Source organism: Megalops cyprinoides, chromosome 4 (genome assembly GCF_013368585.1).
Source record: "Megalops cyprinoides isolate fMegCyp1 chromosome 4, fMegCyp1.pri, whole genome shotgun sequence".
NCBI lineage: Eukaryota > Metazoa > Chordata > Actinopteri > Elopiformes > Megalopidae > Megalops > Megalops cyprinoides.
This window is the reverse complement of record NC_050586.1, coordinates 8,141,650-8,159,321: the sequence shown is the minus strand read 5'-3', so window position 1 is coordinate 8,159,321 and position 17,672 is coordinate 8,141,650. Positions and strand designations below refer to the sequence as shown.

General features: G+C 46.5%; 1 protein-coding gene across 1 annotated transcript in view; it reads right to left on the bottom strand.

Annotated features, from left to right (window-relative positions):
• LOC118776968 (rasGAP-activating-like protein 1) overlaps positions 1-17,672 on the bottom strand; it is a 33,730-nt gene that overhangs the window by 15,770 nt on the left and 288 nt on the right. The window contains exons 2-10 of the mRNA XM_036527637.1: positions 16,974-17,030; positions 14,012-14,125; positions 11,378-11,439; positions 7,455-7,584; positions 4,008-4,089; positions 2,756-2,896; positions 2,330-2,421; positions 702-819; positions 50-203 (exon numbers count right to left, since the gene is read on the bottom strand). Of these exons, the coding sequence (XP_036383530.1) occupies positions 50-203; positions 702-819; positions 2,330-2,421; positions 2,756-2,896; positions 4,008-4,089; positions 7,455-7,584; positions 11,378-11,439; positions 14,012-14,125; positions 16,974-17,030 (950 nt within the window). The remainder of the gene's footprint in view (positions 1-49; positions 204-701; positions 820-2,329; positions 2,422-2,755; positions 2,897-4,007; positions 4,090-7,454; positions 7,585-11,377; positions 11,440-14,011; positions 14,126-16,973; positions 17,031-17,672) is intronic.

The following is a 17,672-nucleotide window of genomic DNA, read 5'->3' as shown; positions in this document are numbered from 1 at the left end:
TGCTGGCCGAGTGGGGCGGGGAGTTTGGTCTAAGAGTGCTGGCTCTCACAGGTGTGGTTGACCTCACGGGTGTTGAGGTAGTCCAGGAAGGGCACCACCAGCCCCTGCCCCAGGTAGATCTTCACCAGCGTCATGGCAACGTCCTGCCGGCTCTCCACCGTGGTCACCTCCTCCAGCATGGTCAGCGGGGTGGTGTCGTCCACCTGTCGGGCCCAGAGAGAAGAGTGTGTGTGTGTGTGTGTGTGTGTGTGTGTGTGTGTGTGTGTATGTGTGTGTGTGTGTGTGTGTGTGTGTTACTGACATTCACACTGCAGATGGTGGCCTGGTGCATGACTTCAGATTGCATAAAACGAAACTGAGAATGAGAGATCTTCGCTGGATGTCTGATATGTCACCTCCCACTACACTCCGTAATGCAGCCTCCCTGTACCACACAAAGGCAGAGCCTCCTCAGTAGGAATGATGCTCAGGCCTGCTCGGGTCTGGAGGGGGTTTTTTTCTGATTTGGTGCGGGGACAGAGGCGGTGATTTGGGAGGGGTATGGCTGGAACAGGCAGAGTGTTTACAGCGTCTCTGAGAGGAAGCGGACCCCATCCTGGCCACACATGGCTGCACGCACAGATGGTTTCTGATAAATACTGATAAATACTGTATATTTTTGCATATTTCTAGGAAATGTATTTGTCAGGTTATGACCTGACCTCCGCTGGGGAAATGACCGACTCCACCAGCAGGTCGATGAGGGGCTGGTAGTACATGGAAGGCAGGATGCGGTCCTCCACCAGCCGAACCTTCAGCCGAAGGGCGCCGAGCTTACCCCTGTGAGAGAGAGAAAGAGAGAGAGAGAGACAGAGAGAGAGAGAGAGATTCTGTATTTGTTGTTTGTTTGTTTTTATGTATGTAGAACTGCTTTGGCAATACAAATGGAGTTTTTGTCATGCCAATAAAGCTCATTTGAATTTGAAATTTGAATTTGAGAGGGAGAGGGAGAGGGAGTGAGGAAGCTGTCCAGGGGCAGGAACGGCCCAAGAGGGCTCAAAGCCTTCCTGTCTACAGACATTCATAAGAGCCGTCGTTCCAACTGCTGCAGGGTTACCAACACCATTCCCGGCTAACACTGAACCGCAGCCTCATCTGGACAGGTTACCGACCTGTGTCACTTTTACTGCATGTCCGGGGGGTTTATTTAGCATACCTGCATTCCGATCTTATACTTCCCCACCTGGCAACCATCATGCATCATACAGATACCCCCCATCAGCAATCATACTGCCTGATTAACACAACCCACCAAAAAAATGGCTGCAGGAGAATATCTCCATTCCAGCCACAAATGAATTCACATTAGAAAAGGAAATATGCACAGAAAAAAATGTCACAATTCTCCTCACACCTAGTTCTAGTCAATAAAATAATAATAAAAAAAATGGCTTCTGTATTCTGAAGAGGAGGAATCGCAGAACGGGCGTGGAATAGGAAATCCCTTCCAGAGAGTGATAATATTTGACAGTAAATATTTGGCGTGTACTGCAAACAGTGCCAGTCGAGGCGTTTGGTGATGCACTGCGTATGAGGCGCACAGCCCTCCTTCGGGGGTGAGGGTCACTGCAATAAGCCGCTCTGCGGGTTATTCAAACAGACGGGGGAGAAGACGTGTGACGCAGCCGCTCTCTGTCGCCTTTCGGCGCGCCCTCCCGCCTGTCATGCAGATAAATAAATGCGTGCCTTTCGCGGGAGGCACCCGGACTCCCCCTCTTGGTGACTCACTCTCTAATGAACCCCTGGTTTTGGTTCACACTTACGCCTGAGGACGGTCTTGTGCTTTCGAAGTGTTATCATTAGTGAGCAGATGTTTGCTAAGCCTCAGAGCATCCCTTTTTCACTACATCCTCCCCGGGGAAAGGAGAACGAGAGAGACAGACAGAGACACGTAGAGAGACACGGAGAGAAACAGCGCTTTTTGACAGTCGGTTTTCCTCTGCCCCCTGTAAGAAACTGACCCCTGGTTCATCATGGCTCACATGCTGCTGACGGAAAAATGAACACCTCTGAAAGGGACAGCAAAATACTGACGTCAAATGTGGTCGCAGACATTCAAGTATGGGACACTGAGGCATCCTCAGATGCAGCCTCAAATGTCTGTCCTGTCACCTACAGTCGTCCAACCTTTTCCGGTTGAGGGACAGGACATTCACTTACCTTTCCCTCTTTCTCCTCCACACAAACAAATAAATATACAATATATGCACCTGCACACACACACACACACACACACACACACACACACACAAACACTCACAGAGTTTTAAACAAGCAGACACAGTCTCACCCTGCATCATCCTCAGAGTTTCCCAGGGGTAACAGCCGAAACCAGCCCTCCAACAGAGGGGTCTTGAACAGGCATGCAAGCGGGATCTCCACCTATGGAACCAAAACACAGGCACATAAGCCCTCTGTGCCTCAGTGGACACAGCCGCACACTGCACATACGGCTCCGGCGGAGTGTAACTCCAGCCCAGGGTTTGCCAAACTGTGGAGCACTTGGGACATGACAACAGAGAGGAAGAAACTCCGATGACAGCTCCGCTCCTGTCAGACGCTGCCCAGCGAGGACTGCAGTGCAGCCATCCATTAACCAAATATGAAGCAGATTTAACACAGCAGGATTTCATGAGCCTTTCCGCCTTCAACTCCTCTCTCATCCCCACCGGCACCGCGGAAAGGCTCAGAACGAAACAGGAGCGCGGGGCCGCACCTTGCCCAGGAAGTCGTTCTTGCCCACCATGTCCCAGTCCCACACTTCCAGGGTGAGGCTGGCCCCCTCTGTCGCCTCGCCCGGCTCCAGCTCCAGCTCCAGCAGCTCGCTCCAGTGAGGGAAGCGGGTCTTCTTGATGATCTGCCAAAAACACAGAGAAACTTTGCACTCGCTTTGCATCGCCACGTCTCTAATGAGAGCAGGTGCTCCGCGGGAGACCGACACCCACGCACGCATCATGAGAAATGTGTCTCCTGGCCTGTGTTTTTAGGTGATCGCATTCTCACGCCTGACACCTGGCTGTTAAACGTGTTTTTCAGTAGACCGTATCAGGCCTGGATACAACAGGCTGTGTGACTACAAAAAATGTTTTTCTGAGGGATGATGGGAAATGGAGTCCAGAACATGAGGTTGTTCCAGTACTAGCTATGGACTACTCCCATAAACACAGCTCAGCCTTCATGTCCTGTTTTGCAGTAAATGTTTAATTGAATATAATCAGTTATTCATTGGTAATTGTTATTAATTGGTAATTGTTTGCTGCCCAATGAAAACAACATTACCAGGGCTTCCAACAATGGCCTAGGACAGAGACTAACCTTAATGCTGGTGCTTGCTATCTGGTACTTCTTTGTCCATATTTACACAATGGAAATGACTCATGACTCTAATCGTCTTAGCTGGAAACTTCAACATCATACAACAAATTATTCCAAAAAAATGATTTGGGAACCAAAATGTCCCCAGTGTTTTTTTTATTGCAGCAATATATGATAAGTGTCCCACTGTCCAGTAAATGTACTCATTTATGGATGATGTCACTTCCCCAAGCTTGCTGAATATATCGTATTGCCATCAGCGATTAGAATTTTGTCATTACTTCTCCCCACAAATTCTAGAAAAGTTTATTGGAAAGTGAAAACGGAGCTCCTTTGCCAATGTTTTCATTTCACTGGAACATTAGCCCCGGACAAACAGGCTGTCATCGCCAGGGCCATAACTCCTGCCTCCCTTCTGCCAAACTTGGCGCGGTCCCGCAGCTTTTAAATGCCAAGTAAAGAAACGGCTTTCAATATTATCAGAATTTTTTGGCGTGTCCTCATCCTCGACAGAGAGCCTTGCATAAAGGCGAGAAGCTACCTGCTGAGTGAGGTCTTTCCTTTCCTGGCCTCCGACCCCTCCTTACCCGAGTTTCAGTTTGGTGAAAGTGACCGATAACCATTGACACCCACGAAATCCCCCCCCTCCTCACCGATGTCTCTGCGGTGTGGTTGTTGAAGAGGACCCTGGCAAAGGGGTCTGACGTTCCCGAAATGTCCCGTGGGGCCAGGTCTCTGAGGAGGAAAAATAAATACATTACAATACATGATATTACATCACATTACATTACATTACATAATTATCGTCATTTAGCAGACACTCTTATCCAGAGCAACTCACACAGGTTACAGTTCTTACATGTTATCCGTTTATACAGCTGGATATTTACTGAGGCAACTGTGGTTTAGGTATCTCACCCAAGCGGGGAATTAAACCAACAACGCTGCTCCTTACCACTACGCCACGCTGCTGCCCAAACATACACCACATACATACAGCAGTATGCACACTCACAAATGCCTGTTTACAATGCAACTCACGACACTCCGCTTGTCGTGACCTTAAACGACAGAAAAGTTGTTGGTCTCTCACGGCTGTGGGAAAACTGGCAAAATCTAGGCCGTCTGGACCGGAAACCGGGGGAGGTGTTCCTGACCAACATCGTTAGAAACACTAAGGCGAAAAGACAGAGGCAGCAGAGAGCATGGGTGGGTCAAAACTCAGTGCCACTTTGCAGCTCACTCATACACACTATTTTAAAGACGTGCATACAATGAGGCTGAGAGCACTGACTAGAAGGATGGGAGAACTAGATACAAAACTACACCCTTCAGTCATCAGCCTTTCTCATTTTGCCTCCAATTACTCAGTTTGTGGTCTTTGAGCTCTTGTCTAAGATTAGACTCAGTGCCTGACCTGGTTTAGCTGCCAGTGGTAACTCTTTATCTGTCAGTATATTTCAAACTCTGAGGCCAGGGTTAGGCCACAAAATGCTGTATTTCACTCTAGGTAAAACTCTCAGGAGGAAAAGCATTTTGGTAAAGAGAAAGTTTTCCTTATGTTAAAACTCAGAGAGCACAGGCAGGCACAATTCACCCCTCTCATTATGAAAACCCAGAGGGACGATCCCAATAGACCAATACACACACACACACACACACAGTCAGACAAACAGAGACCACAGCATTTCACTACCGACAGGCAGCTTTGTATCGTGTGACTCAGAGCAGCGAGTGAGGAGGTACCTGGGGTGAGATATTAAAAAAGGGTCTGCGCTCAGCGTTTTTAATTAAGACGTCAAACGTTTCACCACACTGCCTTCAACAGTGAAATGGTGTTATTAACCCACAGTGCAATCCACTTCTTTTTACAAATGTACCTCTTTTAGGATTTAACAGACTCTCTGAAAATGGAGGCGCCGATTGGCAATCCCCTGCAATTAACTTGTAAACCTGTGGTGATGTTATAACGTTATATAAAGGTGAGTAACATCATTTCACTACTGGAAGCAGTAAGCTGAAATTTTAACATCGTTAGTCTAATCTTTATGTAAAAAAAAAAACATTGCACATGGATCATGTAGCTATGGGTTTAGTTACTGAAATGATTTTGACTACCTCTTCTTTATCCTATGGTTTGAAAAAAGGCTCTGAATGCACATTGATGACAAACGTATTCCTTGACTAAGATGTCTGGTCACCACGATCAATACATGTGCAATCTTGCACTCACTCCACTTTATGCTGCACGTATAGCTTCTGCTATAGACTGGTGTCATTATGCAGACAGACTGCGAGCAGGTTTGCCACATTATTAGATGTACTATGTAAGCCGCTCTGGATAAGAGCGTCTACTAAATGTCAATAATGTGGCATCATGTAATGCTTCATGTTTTGTGGTTGGGGGAAATCACACCTTTGACATCATTGGTGGAGCACACTATTAAGTTGGCTTTAGTTACACAAGGAAATTCAGTGACATTCAGTGCGTGATTCTGCTGTTGTCTGTGGACCTCTCTCAGTCTAACTCTCTCTTTCTCCTTCCCTCTCTCTCTCTGTCTCTGTCTAACTCTCTTTCTCCTTCCCTCTCTCTCTCTGTCTCTGTCTCTCTCTCTCTCTCTCCTTCCCTCTCTCTAACTCTCTTTCTTCTTCCCTCTCTCTCTCTGTCTCTGTCTCTCTCTCTCTCCTTCCCTCTCTCTAACTCTCTCTTTCTCCTTCCCTCTCTCTCTGTCTCTGTCTGTCTGTCTCTCTCTCTCTCTCTCTGTCTCTCTCTATCTCTCCCACTATCTCTCCCACTCTCCCTCTCTCCAGCCCAGCCCCCCAGTTCCTCAGTTGCTCATCCTTTCTGCATGGGTGGCAGATTGGCACTTGCCAAACCCCTCACCCCCACAACACATGGACTTCAGACATTTGGTTCTTGCTGCTTGTTTAAAAACAGTTGTTGCGCATGTGAACGCATTCCTGGACGCCTGTGCCCACGGTGAGCGATTGTTGAACCAGCTCACAGTGAGTCAAAGCTGCCTGATGCGGGCTGTGTTACTGGCTCCCACTCTCTACGCAGGGGTCCAAGTTCATTGCAGGATGGGGATCGTCGCGTGAGCTGTTAAGCTCCTTTGTTCAAGCAGACATTAAATTTGTTTTTAAATTTGTGATGCTCACACTCACTGGTCTGGAAGTGCTGTTAGCCTAGTCTGACACTGTTGCTCATTCAGCTTGAATGGACGCACTTATGTTCTGTTGTGCTGGAAGTTGCTCTGGATAAGAGCGTCTGCTAAACAAGTGTAATGTAATGTAATGCTCCCAGCCTGCAGACTTGCCTTGCTGAACAAGGGCACAGTTTGAGGAAAAGCACCCTCCACGGCAGTCACTGGTAAGGTCTTGTATAGAATCCCACTGATTGATCACATCCAAAATCAGCTGGCCCCATTGGTTTACCCCACTGCTGCTAGTGTTCTGTCTCCGCCCACCCACTGAAGAAGTTCTCAGCTTTTAATTCTCTAATGCAGTCATCTAAACACCAGCCCCACTTTCAGCGGTACACTTTATAGCTGAGTACTGCATGCTCTCTTCAAAAGCTATACACTCACCATTCAATATTTCACCACTTGTGTCAGCTTGATACATGTAGGCTGCAGTATTTGTAGAGAAACTAGTCTATTCTCTGCCTTTCACTTCACATGGTAAAGTTGGGTGGCAAGTACTTCCCTTTTCTCATGCTGCTGGTCTGCAGTTTCAAATGGTGAATAAATTATAATGGCTTTATTCAAAATTAATGTTAATGGGACATTTTTCCAATAACCAAATCTCATTCACAGTTACCATTAGGGACTCTGGCTTTCACTCCCTCTCAAAAGAGGGCGAATAATGTTTTTTAGGGGTGCGAACCACGGATATTATCAGTATTTTCACACCTTAGGAAGTGATGCTCATGTTTGTGAGCACGTTGTGAGTGCCTGGGGGTACACTTCCTTTACACAGTGCACATGCTGCATGTAAAAGTGTTAGCTGAACCCCGCGAGTGAAACCTGAGAACAGCCCCACTGTTCAGGCCAAGCCCCGCCCCCTTTGAATGAGCAGCACATGCCCCGCCCCCCTCTCACCTGGCCTCGATCACATGGCAGCGCAGGCTCGTCCTCTGGGCGTCTCTCAGCAGCTCCAGGGCCAGGTGGATCTCCCCCTGCACCTCCTCGTCCGGGTCCACCCGCGTCAGGTTCAGCCAGTTATCCAGTCCTGGGGACGGCGGTGACAATGACAATACAGCGTCGATCGCCCCAATCCCTTCAGGAAGCTCAGAGATCCTCGCAGCTCAAGGACGCTGACCCCAGGAGGTAAGAATGTTCAGGAGGCAGGTCCCCACACACGCAAACACACACGCACTGCACACCTGAGTAACAAACTCACACACCCAGAACAAGCAAATGGCAACCATGCTCAGGATATGACCTCAGGATAAATGATCATGTAGCGCAGTAGCCACATGCTAAAGTGGGAATAGCTCCCATTTACTGGGAAAAGTGCGAGTCCCTCCCTCTGAAGGGCTGCTGCGTGAGCCATGCAGGCAGGTCTCTGAGCCCTGGGCTCTGGAGCACACTTGACCTGCTTACCCAAAGCCACTTCCACTGCCTCAGAAGCTCTGAGTCAACTGCCGTATCAAAGAAACAACGTGCAGCAGGTAACTGTCTCCTGGCTGAGACGGCACACAAGGCTCTGGGGCTTAACCCCGTGTCACAGAACACACAACCGCCACACACACACACACACACACACACACACACGCACACACACACACACAGGCACGCACACATTAACAATAATCTGGAGCCTCTACAATTTCAAGAAGGTCTTCCAGCACTGGTCCCATTCTGATGCCACCATTCCTACAACTTAGACACCAGGAGGCAGAAATGCATTGGGGGTACCTATGCACATGCTTTGCAACCCCATGCAAAACAATCCCATGTTTCATTACAGACCGACTTTCAGACCATGCTAACAACACTCCCAGACCAGTGAGTGTGAGCATAACACCATTCAAGTCCTATTCTAAGTTAACTTGTGCAACCTGACTAGACAAAGGAAACCCAAGTACACTACCATACATCAGTCACTAGATCACAGAATCCAAAACACACCACACTACACATAAAATTAACAGCAAGCACTAGAAGTAGCAGGTGTTAGGGGGCGGGGATTGATGTGGAACAGAGATGCAGCCTGAAGAGGTGGGTCCTCAGTCTGCATCGGAAGATGGCCAATGATTCCGCCGTCCTAACCTCAGTGGGGAGTTCATTCCGCCACTGAGTGGCCAGTGCAGAACGGGATTGTGTCTGAGAGGAAGAGACGCCGCATGAAGCCCGCAAACCTGCACTTCATGCCACCTGGCGCACTCAACACTCCACCGACTAACGCCAAGCTCAACCTAGCTGTAGCACACTAGCGCCTGTTTCACCTCATCATATAGATCTGGCATCAGCCTCATTTCATTCAAATGATGTACTGCAATATCCCACGCAGACACATGTCACATGACTCAGTTCAGTCTAAACACCGCAGCCATTTTTGTGTGCTGTTCTGTTTGCCATCGCCTCTGCCAGTCAGGTCTAACAAAACACATGTTAAGGTCTTACCTCGGTTTTCACAAGATAAACAAGTAAATATGTTTTAGTACTTAAGCAACGAATTAATGAGGCCAATAAATAACAAACACATAAATCAAATCACTGCTACAAAATAAACCGATTTTCTTTCTGACCAGCAAACAGCTAGCTCTGTTTTTCAGACAGGATACAACTGTACACTGGAATGAAATGGTGTGGTGCTGCATATCGTGACTGGATATTGCTGCCGTTCGCATTTCAACTGCCTGTAAATCGTGCGTCTTAGCACTGCAATTGCACACCGTCCCGTCACCTGCGACCTGTGTCTGCTATCACGTTTAAATTGACTGGCTTAACAGTGGGCTCATGGGGGCTGCCCCCGATGCTCACAGCGGGGTAGCGGGATTCCCACGGTCCCGCGGGAGAGAGCGGCAACTCAGCGGTGACATGTGGCGGTGATGCGCAGGGGGGGAAAAAAAAAAAGTGATGGAGCAGGGAGAATGACAGGAGGGGGGTTCTCCTGGGAACAGTGCTGACGCGATATGCAGTGAGGCACCAGGAAAAAGCCCTAAAAATAAACCGTTTACTGGCTCCATGCAGAAAATCTACATTCTCTCCTTTCTGCGATGTCCCCAGTTGAGGGTAATTTAAAGTGATGTTTTCATGTGAAATATTATCCGAGAGAAGAACATTAAAGGCTTTCAGCTGTTGCTTTTTTTTTTTTTTTTACTTTGTGGGTGTTATGGGCGCTATGATTCATAGAAATTATTACAGACGCTAGGACAAAAAAAGAGAAGAAAAAGCATGACATCTCAGTGAAGGTGTTGCAGCTCATTAGCTCCACTTAATCACTCTCACTCCATATTTCACCATATTTTTCTGTTACGCTTTGTTTTTTTGTTTTTTTTTTTTCAAGATGGAAACAAATAATTGCCTAGCATTTAGGTGCACGGCAACTGGTGAATTTCAGCCCCATGTGAGCTTTTCTGTTTGATTGGAGAAAATCCTTTCATGTCTGTCCAATAAGTTTGCTCGGAATGAAACAGCAGTAGGTTGTGTTGCCATGGCAAGGCACAACGATTGAAGTGGTAGATCAGGATAATAGTTGCCAACATGGTCCCAATGCTATTACCATTCCCATGGGGAATATATCTACGATATATCCACATAATATACATCCACACAGGTTATGTATGTGCAATCTTCATTCTTTGACATAGGAATTCCATTTTGATGCAGTTTGTGTGGTCTATATTGCACATACATGTATGTCTGTTCTTTAAGTTGAGTTAAATGTGCACCATATAGATCATAAGAAATTACAGCTTCAGTGACCACAAGATCAGCAGATACCTAGGATCTAGTAGGCAAGCTGACAAACGAACAAAATATAAATCAATGAGCAAGATAAAAATGGAGTCTTTGCTACATGTGAATCTATCGTGGCAAAGGCTCACAGCACCAGCTATAGCTAGTCTCGTAAAAAATGCCCTTGGTCATTCCACTCTCCTCTGACAGTCTCCCATGATGCTCTGGGTCATGGGAATCTTGCTCTGGGTGAACCCTTTGCCCCTCCTGTGTTCTGGTGTCAAATGTCACCTGTCTGGTACAAGCAGACCAGTAACCTCAACGCCAAAGAAATGCCATATATCTGGGAAAAGACCCTTCTTCATTCGTGACAGCATGTTGAGAAATAAAAAAACACATCTCCCATTTACCCTTAGATATATTAGGTTTCATAAAGTACATGTACTTTAATATTTTCCCTTTAAAGTTGACTGTTTCCAGTATTGCTCTTAAATTTATCCACACCTTTTCAACAAGAAAAGGAGCTAGTGTGAAGCTTTTTCAAGACTGCATAATAATCAAGTCTCATACAAACCTCAGGATGCAATTCTCACTCCAATCAATGGGACAAGCTCAAACAACCTCACTATGCAGGCAGAGGCAGATTGGAGGCAAAGAGCAGTAATGATGAAGCGATTACTGCCATTTTAGGAAATAAAAACATTTCCATAAGAATATAGACTCTTTTGCCCAGGACAGCTATCTTAACACACTTTGAGGGCTCACACTGAGATCATAAAACACAGTGAGTTGTTGACCAGAGTCAGAGTATCCACTAACTTCTCACTTCCTGATACATTGCAATTGGATAATCTTAGCGAGAAGAAATCTGATCAACCAATGGGAGAGCCCTCTGCCCCCGTGATGTGCTCCATTGGTTCATTTGCATGCCAAACAACAATAAATGTAAGGTAAGGAACAACATGAAAATAGAACTGCCTTAACGTTCACAGTTCCCCTTTACTTTCAGCTGATCTGCATCCCTACAGTAAATGGCACAGTGATGCCGGCAGCTTTGCTCACTGGGGGTTTGTATGAGTCAATGTGGTGTGAGTGGTGTGAAGGCGTCATTGCAATACCTTTGGACTGGGCTGCTATGGTCTCTTTGCTGAGAGAGATCTTCCCAATTACGTCATCGTGGCTATGGGGAAGAAAGAGAGAGGGAGAGAGGAAGAGGGACAGTTATATGTCAAAACAAGTAACCACTGGGAAAACACTGCAAACACGAGAAAACAAATATAAACTACATGTATACTGGCATCTGATTTGTGTGTCCACCAAAGTTTGCTCACATTACGATTTCTACAGGATTTCGGGAGAAGACCTACATTGTAAACACAGACGAACGTGTTAAACGAGGACAGTGAGGGAAAGTTATGATGAGCACTCAGAGAACACCAGTATGTGCCCTTTAAGAGGAGAGAGAAAGGGCGAGGAGTCAGAGGACAGGGCCATTTCATTTTCCAGTTTGCAGCAGCACCTGCGCGTTGACATTTGTTTTGTGTGGAGAACATGACAGGCGTCCCTACTGACTGAGTGACACGCTGCTGTTAAGCACGGCCTACTAAGCACACAGCGATCCCGAGCCCAGGCTACGCTACCACCACCACCATCACCACCACCACGACCAACTGCTGCAAAAGCTTCACCAAAACAGACAAACACATGTCAGCTATGCTGCTTTAAACCCCCATCTATGAGGCGACTAGGATAAAAGGCAACATTTGAAGACACAGCTCCTCTGCTCTCATCTGAGCGCCTCAAACACTACCCCCCACAAAGGAACTTCTCATGTCTCAAAACTGTTTCCCACTAAACTATAAAATAAAAAAAAAAAAATTAAAAATAATCTAATGGTTTAACATACTCGTTAGCTCTACCAGATAGCTTGTTCCTTGTCTGGCCAACTACTGAAACCTGGTCATGCAGTACTTCTAATATTGTTGACTCCTTATGGTTTTTTCTGCTTGTGTTATACTCTACCTCACTCGTAAGTCGCTTTGGATAAAAGCGCCTGCCAAATGAATAAATGTAATAAATGTAAAACGTAATGGTAATTCTACCACACAGGAAAAACACTGTGGCGTTTGGTTAGACATGCTGCACCATTCATGAAACAGACCTGCGAGGGGACACTGGCTCGGTGCATGACTGATGCGTCCAACCAAACACTCTCCCTGGGGTTCCTTTGTTGTTCACAAATCCTTGAAATCAGCCTCAAGTTCCAATTAGCCGGATATGCATGTCAAAGGATATCTGTACGGTAGCTTGCTGATACCTTCTCAAAGAGGACCCCTTGGCGCTTTGTAATTGAGAGGCTAAATCAGCATAGCGGCTGCGTAAGATACAGCTATTTCATTTAGAATTAGGCTTGTCCCCCACTGACATATCCATCAAGCGGAGCCATCAAAGTGAATTAGGCCTACACATTAAAAAAAGGAGTCTTTCCCATGCACCACCGACACAAACGCTAGTACAATATCAAATTGGGAGAGAGATTAAATTGGCTTATAGGCCTTCGCTCCAGCAGCACTGGTGCCTGAGTCAGGATGGCATGACTTTTGATTAGACCAAGACTCACTGCTGATGTCTGACAGCAGCCCTCACAACCTCACAGCACAAACCCAGGTAGCGGCGGCAGCGACTCTGCCCGCATCGCAGAAAAACAACGTAAAGCGGAAAGGCATGATTTATTCAGCAGGAGGGAAACCTGAGGCCCCCTTGCACAAACGCACGTGTCACCAGGACTCTGAGTTCAAGCACACAACGTGCAATGTACAGGTAACTTGTGAAGGGGCAGAGGGTTTCGTGATCATGACACATCGTGACCTGCTGGTACGTGACGCACTAACAGAACAAGCTGATGGTCTTTCCTGTTTCTGCATAGAAACGATCTTCCTCTGAAAAACACGACGAACACCTGTCTCGATTGTCCCTATAAAGTCAGATTAAAAAGATGCATGAGAATACCAAATGTAGTCCAGTCGGTTTGAGTCACAATGTCTGTTTATCTCAGTGTATGAGGCAATCACAGTAATGACACACCGCAGGTTAGGCCTGTAGTATTCAGAGATTAGGATTCATAAAGCAATGTGAGCAGTACTTTTGAAACTATCCGTGGGCAGCAGTGTAGCATAGCGGTAAGGCCCAGGGCTTATAACCAAAAGGTTGCCAGATCGATTCCCTGCTGGGGCGCTACTGCTGAGCCTTGGGCAAGATACTTAACCCGCAATTGCCTCAGTAAATATCCAACTGGATAAGTTTATATTTACATTTATTCATTCAGCAGACTCTTTCATCCAAGGCGACTTATGAGTGAGGCAGAGTCCAACACAAGCAAAAAGCCATGAAAGGATTCAATAATATTAGAAGCGCTGCATAACCAGGTTTCAATAGTTGGCCAGATAAGGTACAAGCTACCTGGTAGAGATACGAGTGCATGAAACCATATGAATTTTTCACAAGGAAAACAAAGTTTAAGATATAAGAAATTGCTTTGGGTGGTGGTGTTTCAGGTGTTCAGGTGAGCACAGAAGAGTGGCGTCTTCAGATGGATAAATGGATAACATGTAAAAACTGTAACACACATTAGTCACTCTGGATGAGAGCATTTGCTAAATGACAATGTAATGTAATCTGTGAGGCTGCTTTATAAAAAAAGACACTTGTGGTTCCCCTCTTGACTGTGTGAATGACTCGGGTGGGACCCTTACCCAATCGTGTCCTCGTCCATGACGTAAAAGGACAACGTGTGGAACCCCATGGGCAGGTGCAGGGTGTACTCTTCACCCCAAAACGGGTTGAGGTTCTTCCACACTGTGGCCGTCCTGTAGAAAAGAGGTTCATTGAACAGGCTTCCAAAAAGATCTGACAGACACTCGGATCTCGTGTACAGAGAACTTTGGATCATTTCCAACATAGACAACGTGTACTGAGTAAGAGCCAAGCACAGTGTGAAATGGCATGATCTGGAGACTATGTCTTCCCTTGTTTTGCATATTACAAGAACAAAACATGCCATTATTCACTAAAATAAAATCATTAAAGAGAAAGTTCAATGGAGTAGGATCAGCATCATCATAAAAATTCTTAACTTCTGTGCCTTTAAATAAAGCTGTTGCAGAGCAGATGGCTGCAGACCTGAAAAATGATTGGCTGCTCCAGATTTTCCAATATAATGGCACCTATTGATCGAGGTGATTTCAATGACATCGTAAGGGAGGTCTCTGAGGAGCTTGAGGCTTGCTCTTTGTCCTTATTGGAATCCAATATCTGGAGGCATTGATTTACAGGCTTAACAAAGGGGCACTGTCTGGAACATCTTTACGAGTAGCCAGGGACAATGTGACATTGGGCTTTGAATATCCCTAATGCCCTGCATGCAATTTAATCAAGATATTCACAGCACCACAAAGAGCAACCTAAACCCAGATGCATGAGGTTTTATCATCATTATCGATACCATTGTCATCATCTAACTCAGTTCAATCCAACTTAGTGTAACCCTCTTTATGTCTGTGAGCTGGAATACAGTTAATACGCTCTGAACCTGTGGAACAATGTCTTCTGCCTGCGCTTCATCAAATACCGTGATCGATAAAATCAGTGCGCTTCAGACCTATTTCCTTAAATTTACAGATACACACAGCAATGACAAGAGATAATGAGGACCAGATGAGGGGTGCTGTGCCAACGCTTTCTATTTATATTCCAAAGAGGAAGGCTATATAATCACTTTGATTAAATCTCGATCCCCTAATAGAAAGTGGAGCAGTGCCACTGTGCCTGGAAATCACAAGCACTAGTTCTGCTCGTTCCGCGATCGCTCCGGCCGTTTCACACCGCGATCCACAGGAAGCGCTCTCATTCCACACAAGGAGGGTCAGCCAAGCTCACACTCCGCCCACAAACAACTTCTGACCCATTGCAACCGGGATGAATAATAAATGATAAAAGCTAAAAAACCATGATGTAACATAAATGTGGGGGGGCCTGTGTTCAAACATAAGACTTAGGAGAAACTTTTTTTTGTTGCACCCCAGGCATCTGAAGCGGCACACAGGCATACAACTGTAACTACACACCTCCCTCCAGCCCCCTCCCATTTCTCCTCCTGGAGCTGCCTGCAATAATTTATGCCCTTCTCCATGGTTACCTGCGGGTGTCTTTAAAGGCGAGCTCTGGATCAGGTTCGCAGCGCTCGCGGCCCCATGCCGGGAGCAGCAAAGCCCCAGATCACACACATTCCACCCCCCCCCCCCCCCCACCCGTCACATGTACCTGGCCATAGGCGGACGGGGGGGGGCCGGGCCTCAGAGGCCCCTCCCAGTGCCATGTGCCCGTCTCTGCCCCTCTACAGGGCCACCGCCGCTCTCACAGGTGAGCTCGTCACGTGCACCTTCCCGTGCACTCGCACTGTCACCAGAGAGCCAAGGCACCGCTCCCCCTCGCCTGTCACCCGGGGCCAGAGCGCCGCTCCCCCTCGCCTGTCACCCGGGGCCAGAGCGCCGCTCCCCCTCGTCTGTCACCCGGGGCCAGAGCGCCGCTCCCCCTCGTCTGTCACCCGGGGCCAGAGCGCCGCCGAGTCTAATTTACCAACACCGGGAGCAATTACGATCGCCCACTGTTCAGCGCAATATGATGACTGTTAAATTTGATACACGAGCAGCAATTACGTGCTAAAAAAAAAAAACAGTAACACTCTCAGTTCATCAGGGTACCACTTAATCCACTCTGGTCCTGTGATGATTAGTCTGGAGGCATAAACCACAACCTATTTCATTCTGATACTCTCAGCTTGTTTCCAGGAAAAAGAAAACCTGCTTTCCCTGCATGCCATAGTCATGAAAGCTTGTAGTTCTGCACCAATATCTTCTTACTCCATACTGAACACGGACCGACGTTGGCATGTTTTGGTCACATTGCGTTTACCAGTGCATCTAATAATGAAGACACCGCCCACTTGCTGCAAAAGTGCACTGGGAACACTGTGGCGTACCTGTGTAGGGGTGGCGCCTCTCTCACACCTGTGCTGGGGCCTGAATGGGTGCCTAGATTAGGCAGCCACAGTGGTCTGCAGCCAGCAGGCCTTGCCCCAGAACAAGAGCCTGTCTTATTTCCCGCTGAAAGGGACCTTTGTCTTCTCTTACCTGCTCTTCTGAATGTGTGTAGGGGGGTCTGTTCCTTTAACCACCATGCCCCTCTTGCTCACAGTCCTTGTTATGTTTTTTTTTTTGTTTGGTCACAGCTTTAAAATTCTGATGTTACACTTTGATGCTGTGTCTGTAAACCCACTGTTACGGCCCAGCCTAGGGGAAACTGAGCATACGGCAGATACAACGGCAGATACAACACTACGCTCTATTGTTCAGTAGAAGTGCCTACAAAAAAAATACGATTTTACAGTTATGTACATTACAATGCATGTAATGTATATCATCTGTTCATGCATTTATAAAAAATATCTATACATATTTTTTCTTATATGCATAGACAGGCAGAGAGAAGAGAGAGGAAAAGAGACAGAGAGAGAGTTTTCAAAGAATAACTTAAGTGAAATTTGTCAATATGGCGCCTATTGACTTTTGAGAAATCAATTACTAAGCACTCAGCTATTTTGAACTCAGTGCAGTGCAGGAAATGGACATGAATAAACGCTGAGCCTTTGACACTTACCTGGCCACGACCTCATTGTCAACTTTTACAATGCAGTAAGGGTCGCTGGTCCCAGAACTAATGGAGAGGAAGAAATATGAGAAAGGCATTAAAAACAACGGAGTATTGCTTTCCCTGGGATAACTCAGGCATAAATATTACAGTCAAATACATGTGATTGTTTTTCACCATGCCGTTCTCCTGCCACCACGGGGTTATTCCCAGTTTATAGCACAATAATATGCCGCTGTAGCTGGTGATCACAAGTCTTCTTAAGGGCCTAACGAATTCATTAGGCGTAACGAATACATACGCGCATCTGTATTGCCGAGCGGATGGCGGATACAATGAGAAAAGAATGACAACATAATGTGAGTGCGTCTCCTTTATTAACATGTGCAGTAGCAGCTGTTTTTTAAAAAACGTAACTGTATTTCAAAGAATTCTAACTGGCTTCTAAGCAGGTCCAATCTCAAATATCAAACAAGTGTGTTTGGGAAGACTAGCTATTCGGTGCGTTCATTTTGCCCACTTTTCAGCGCAAAGGAACTAATTATTGGCAGTAGCACTGTCTTTTTCATCAGAAGCAAGGAAAGGCTGAACATGACCACATTGCTCTTCGATGTGCGCCCTGCGTCTCCAAAATACATCTATTTAACTGTTTTCGTCCCTATTTACGAGTGCTCAAGTCAAACGCTCACCTGAGGTTCTATTCAAATT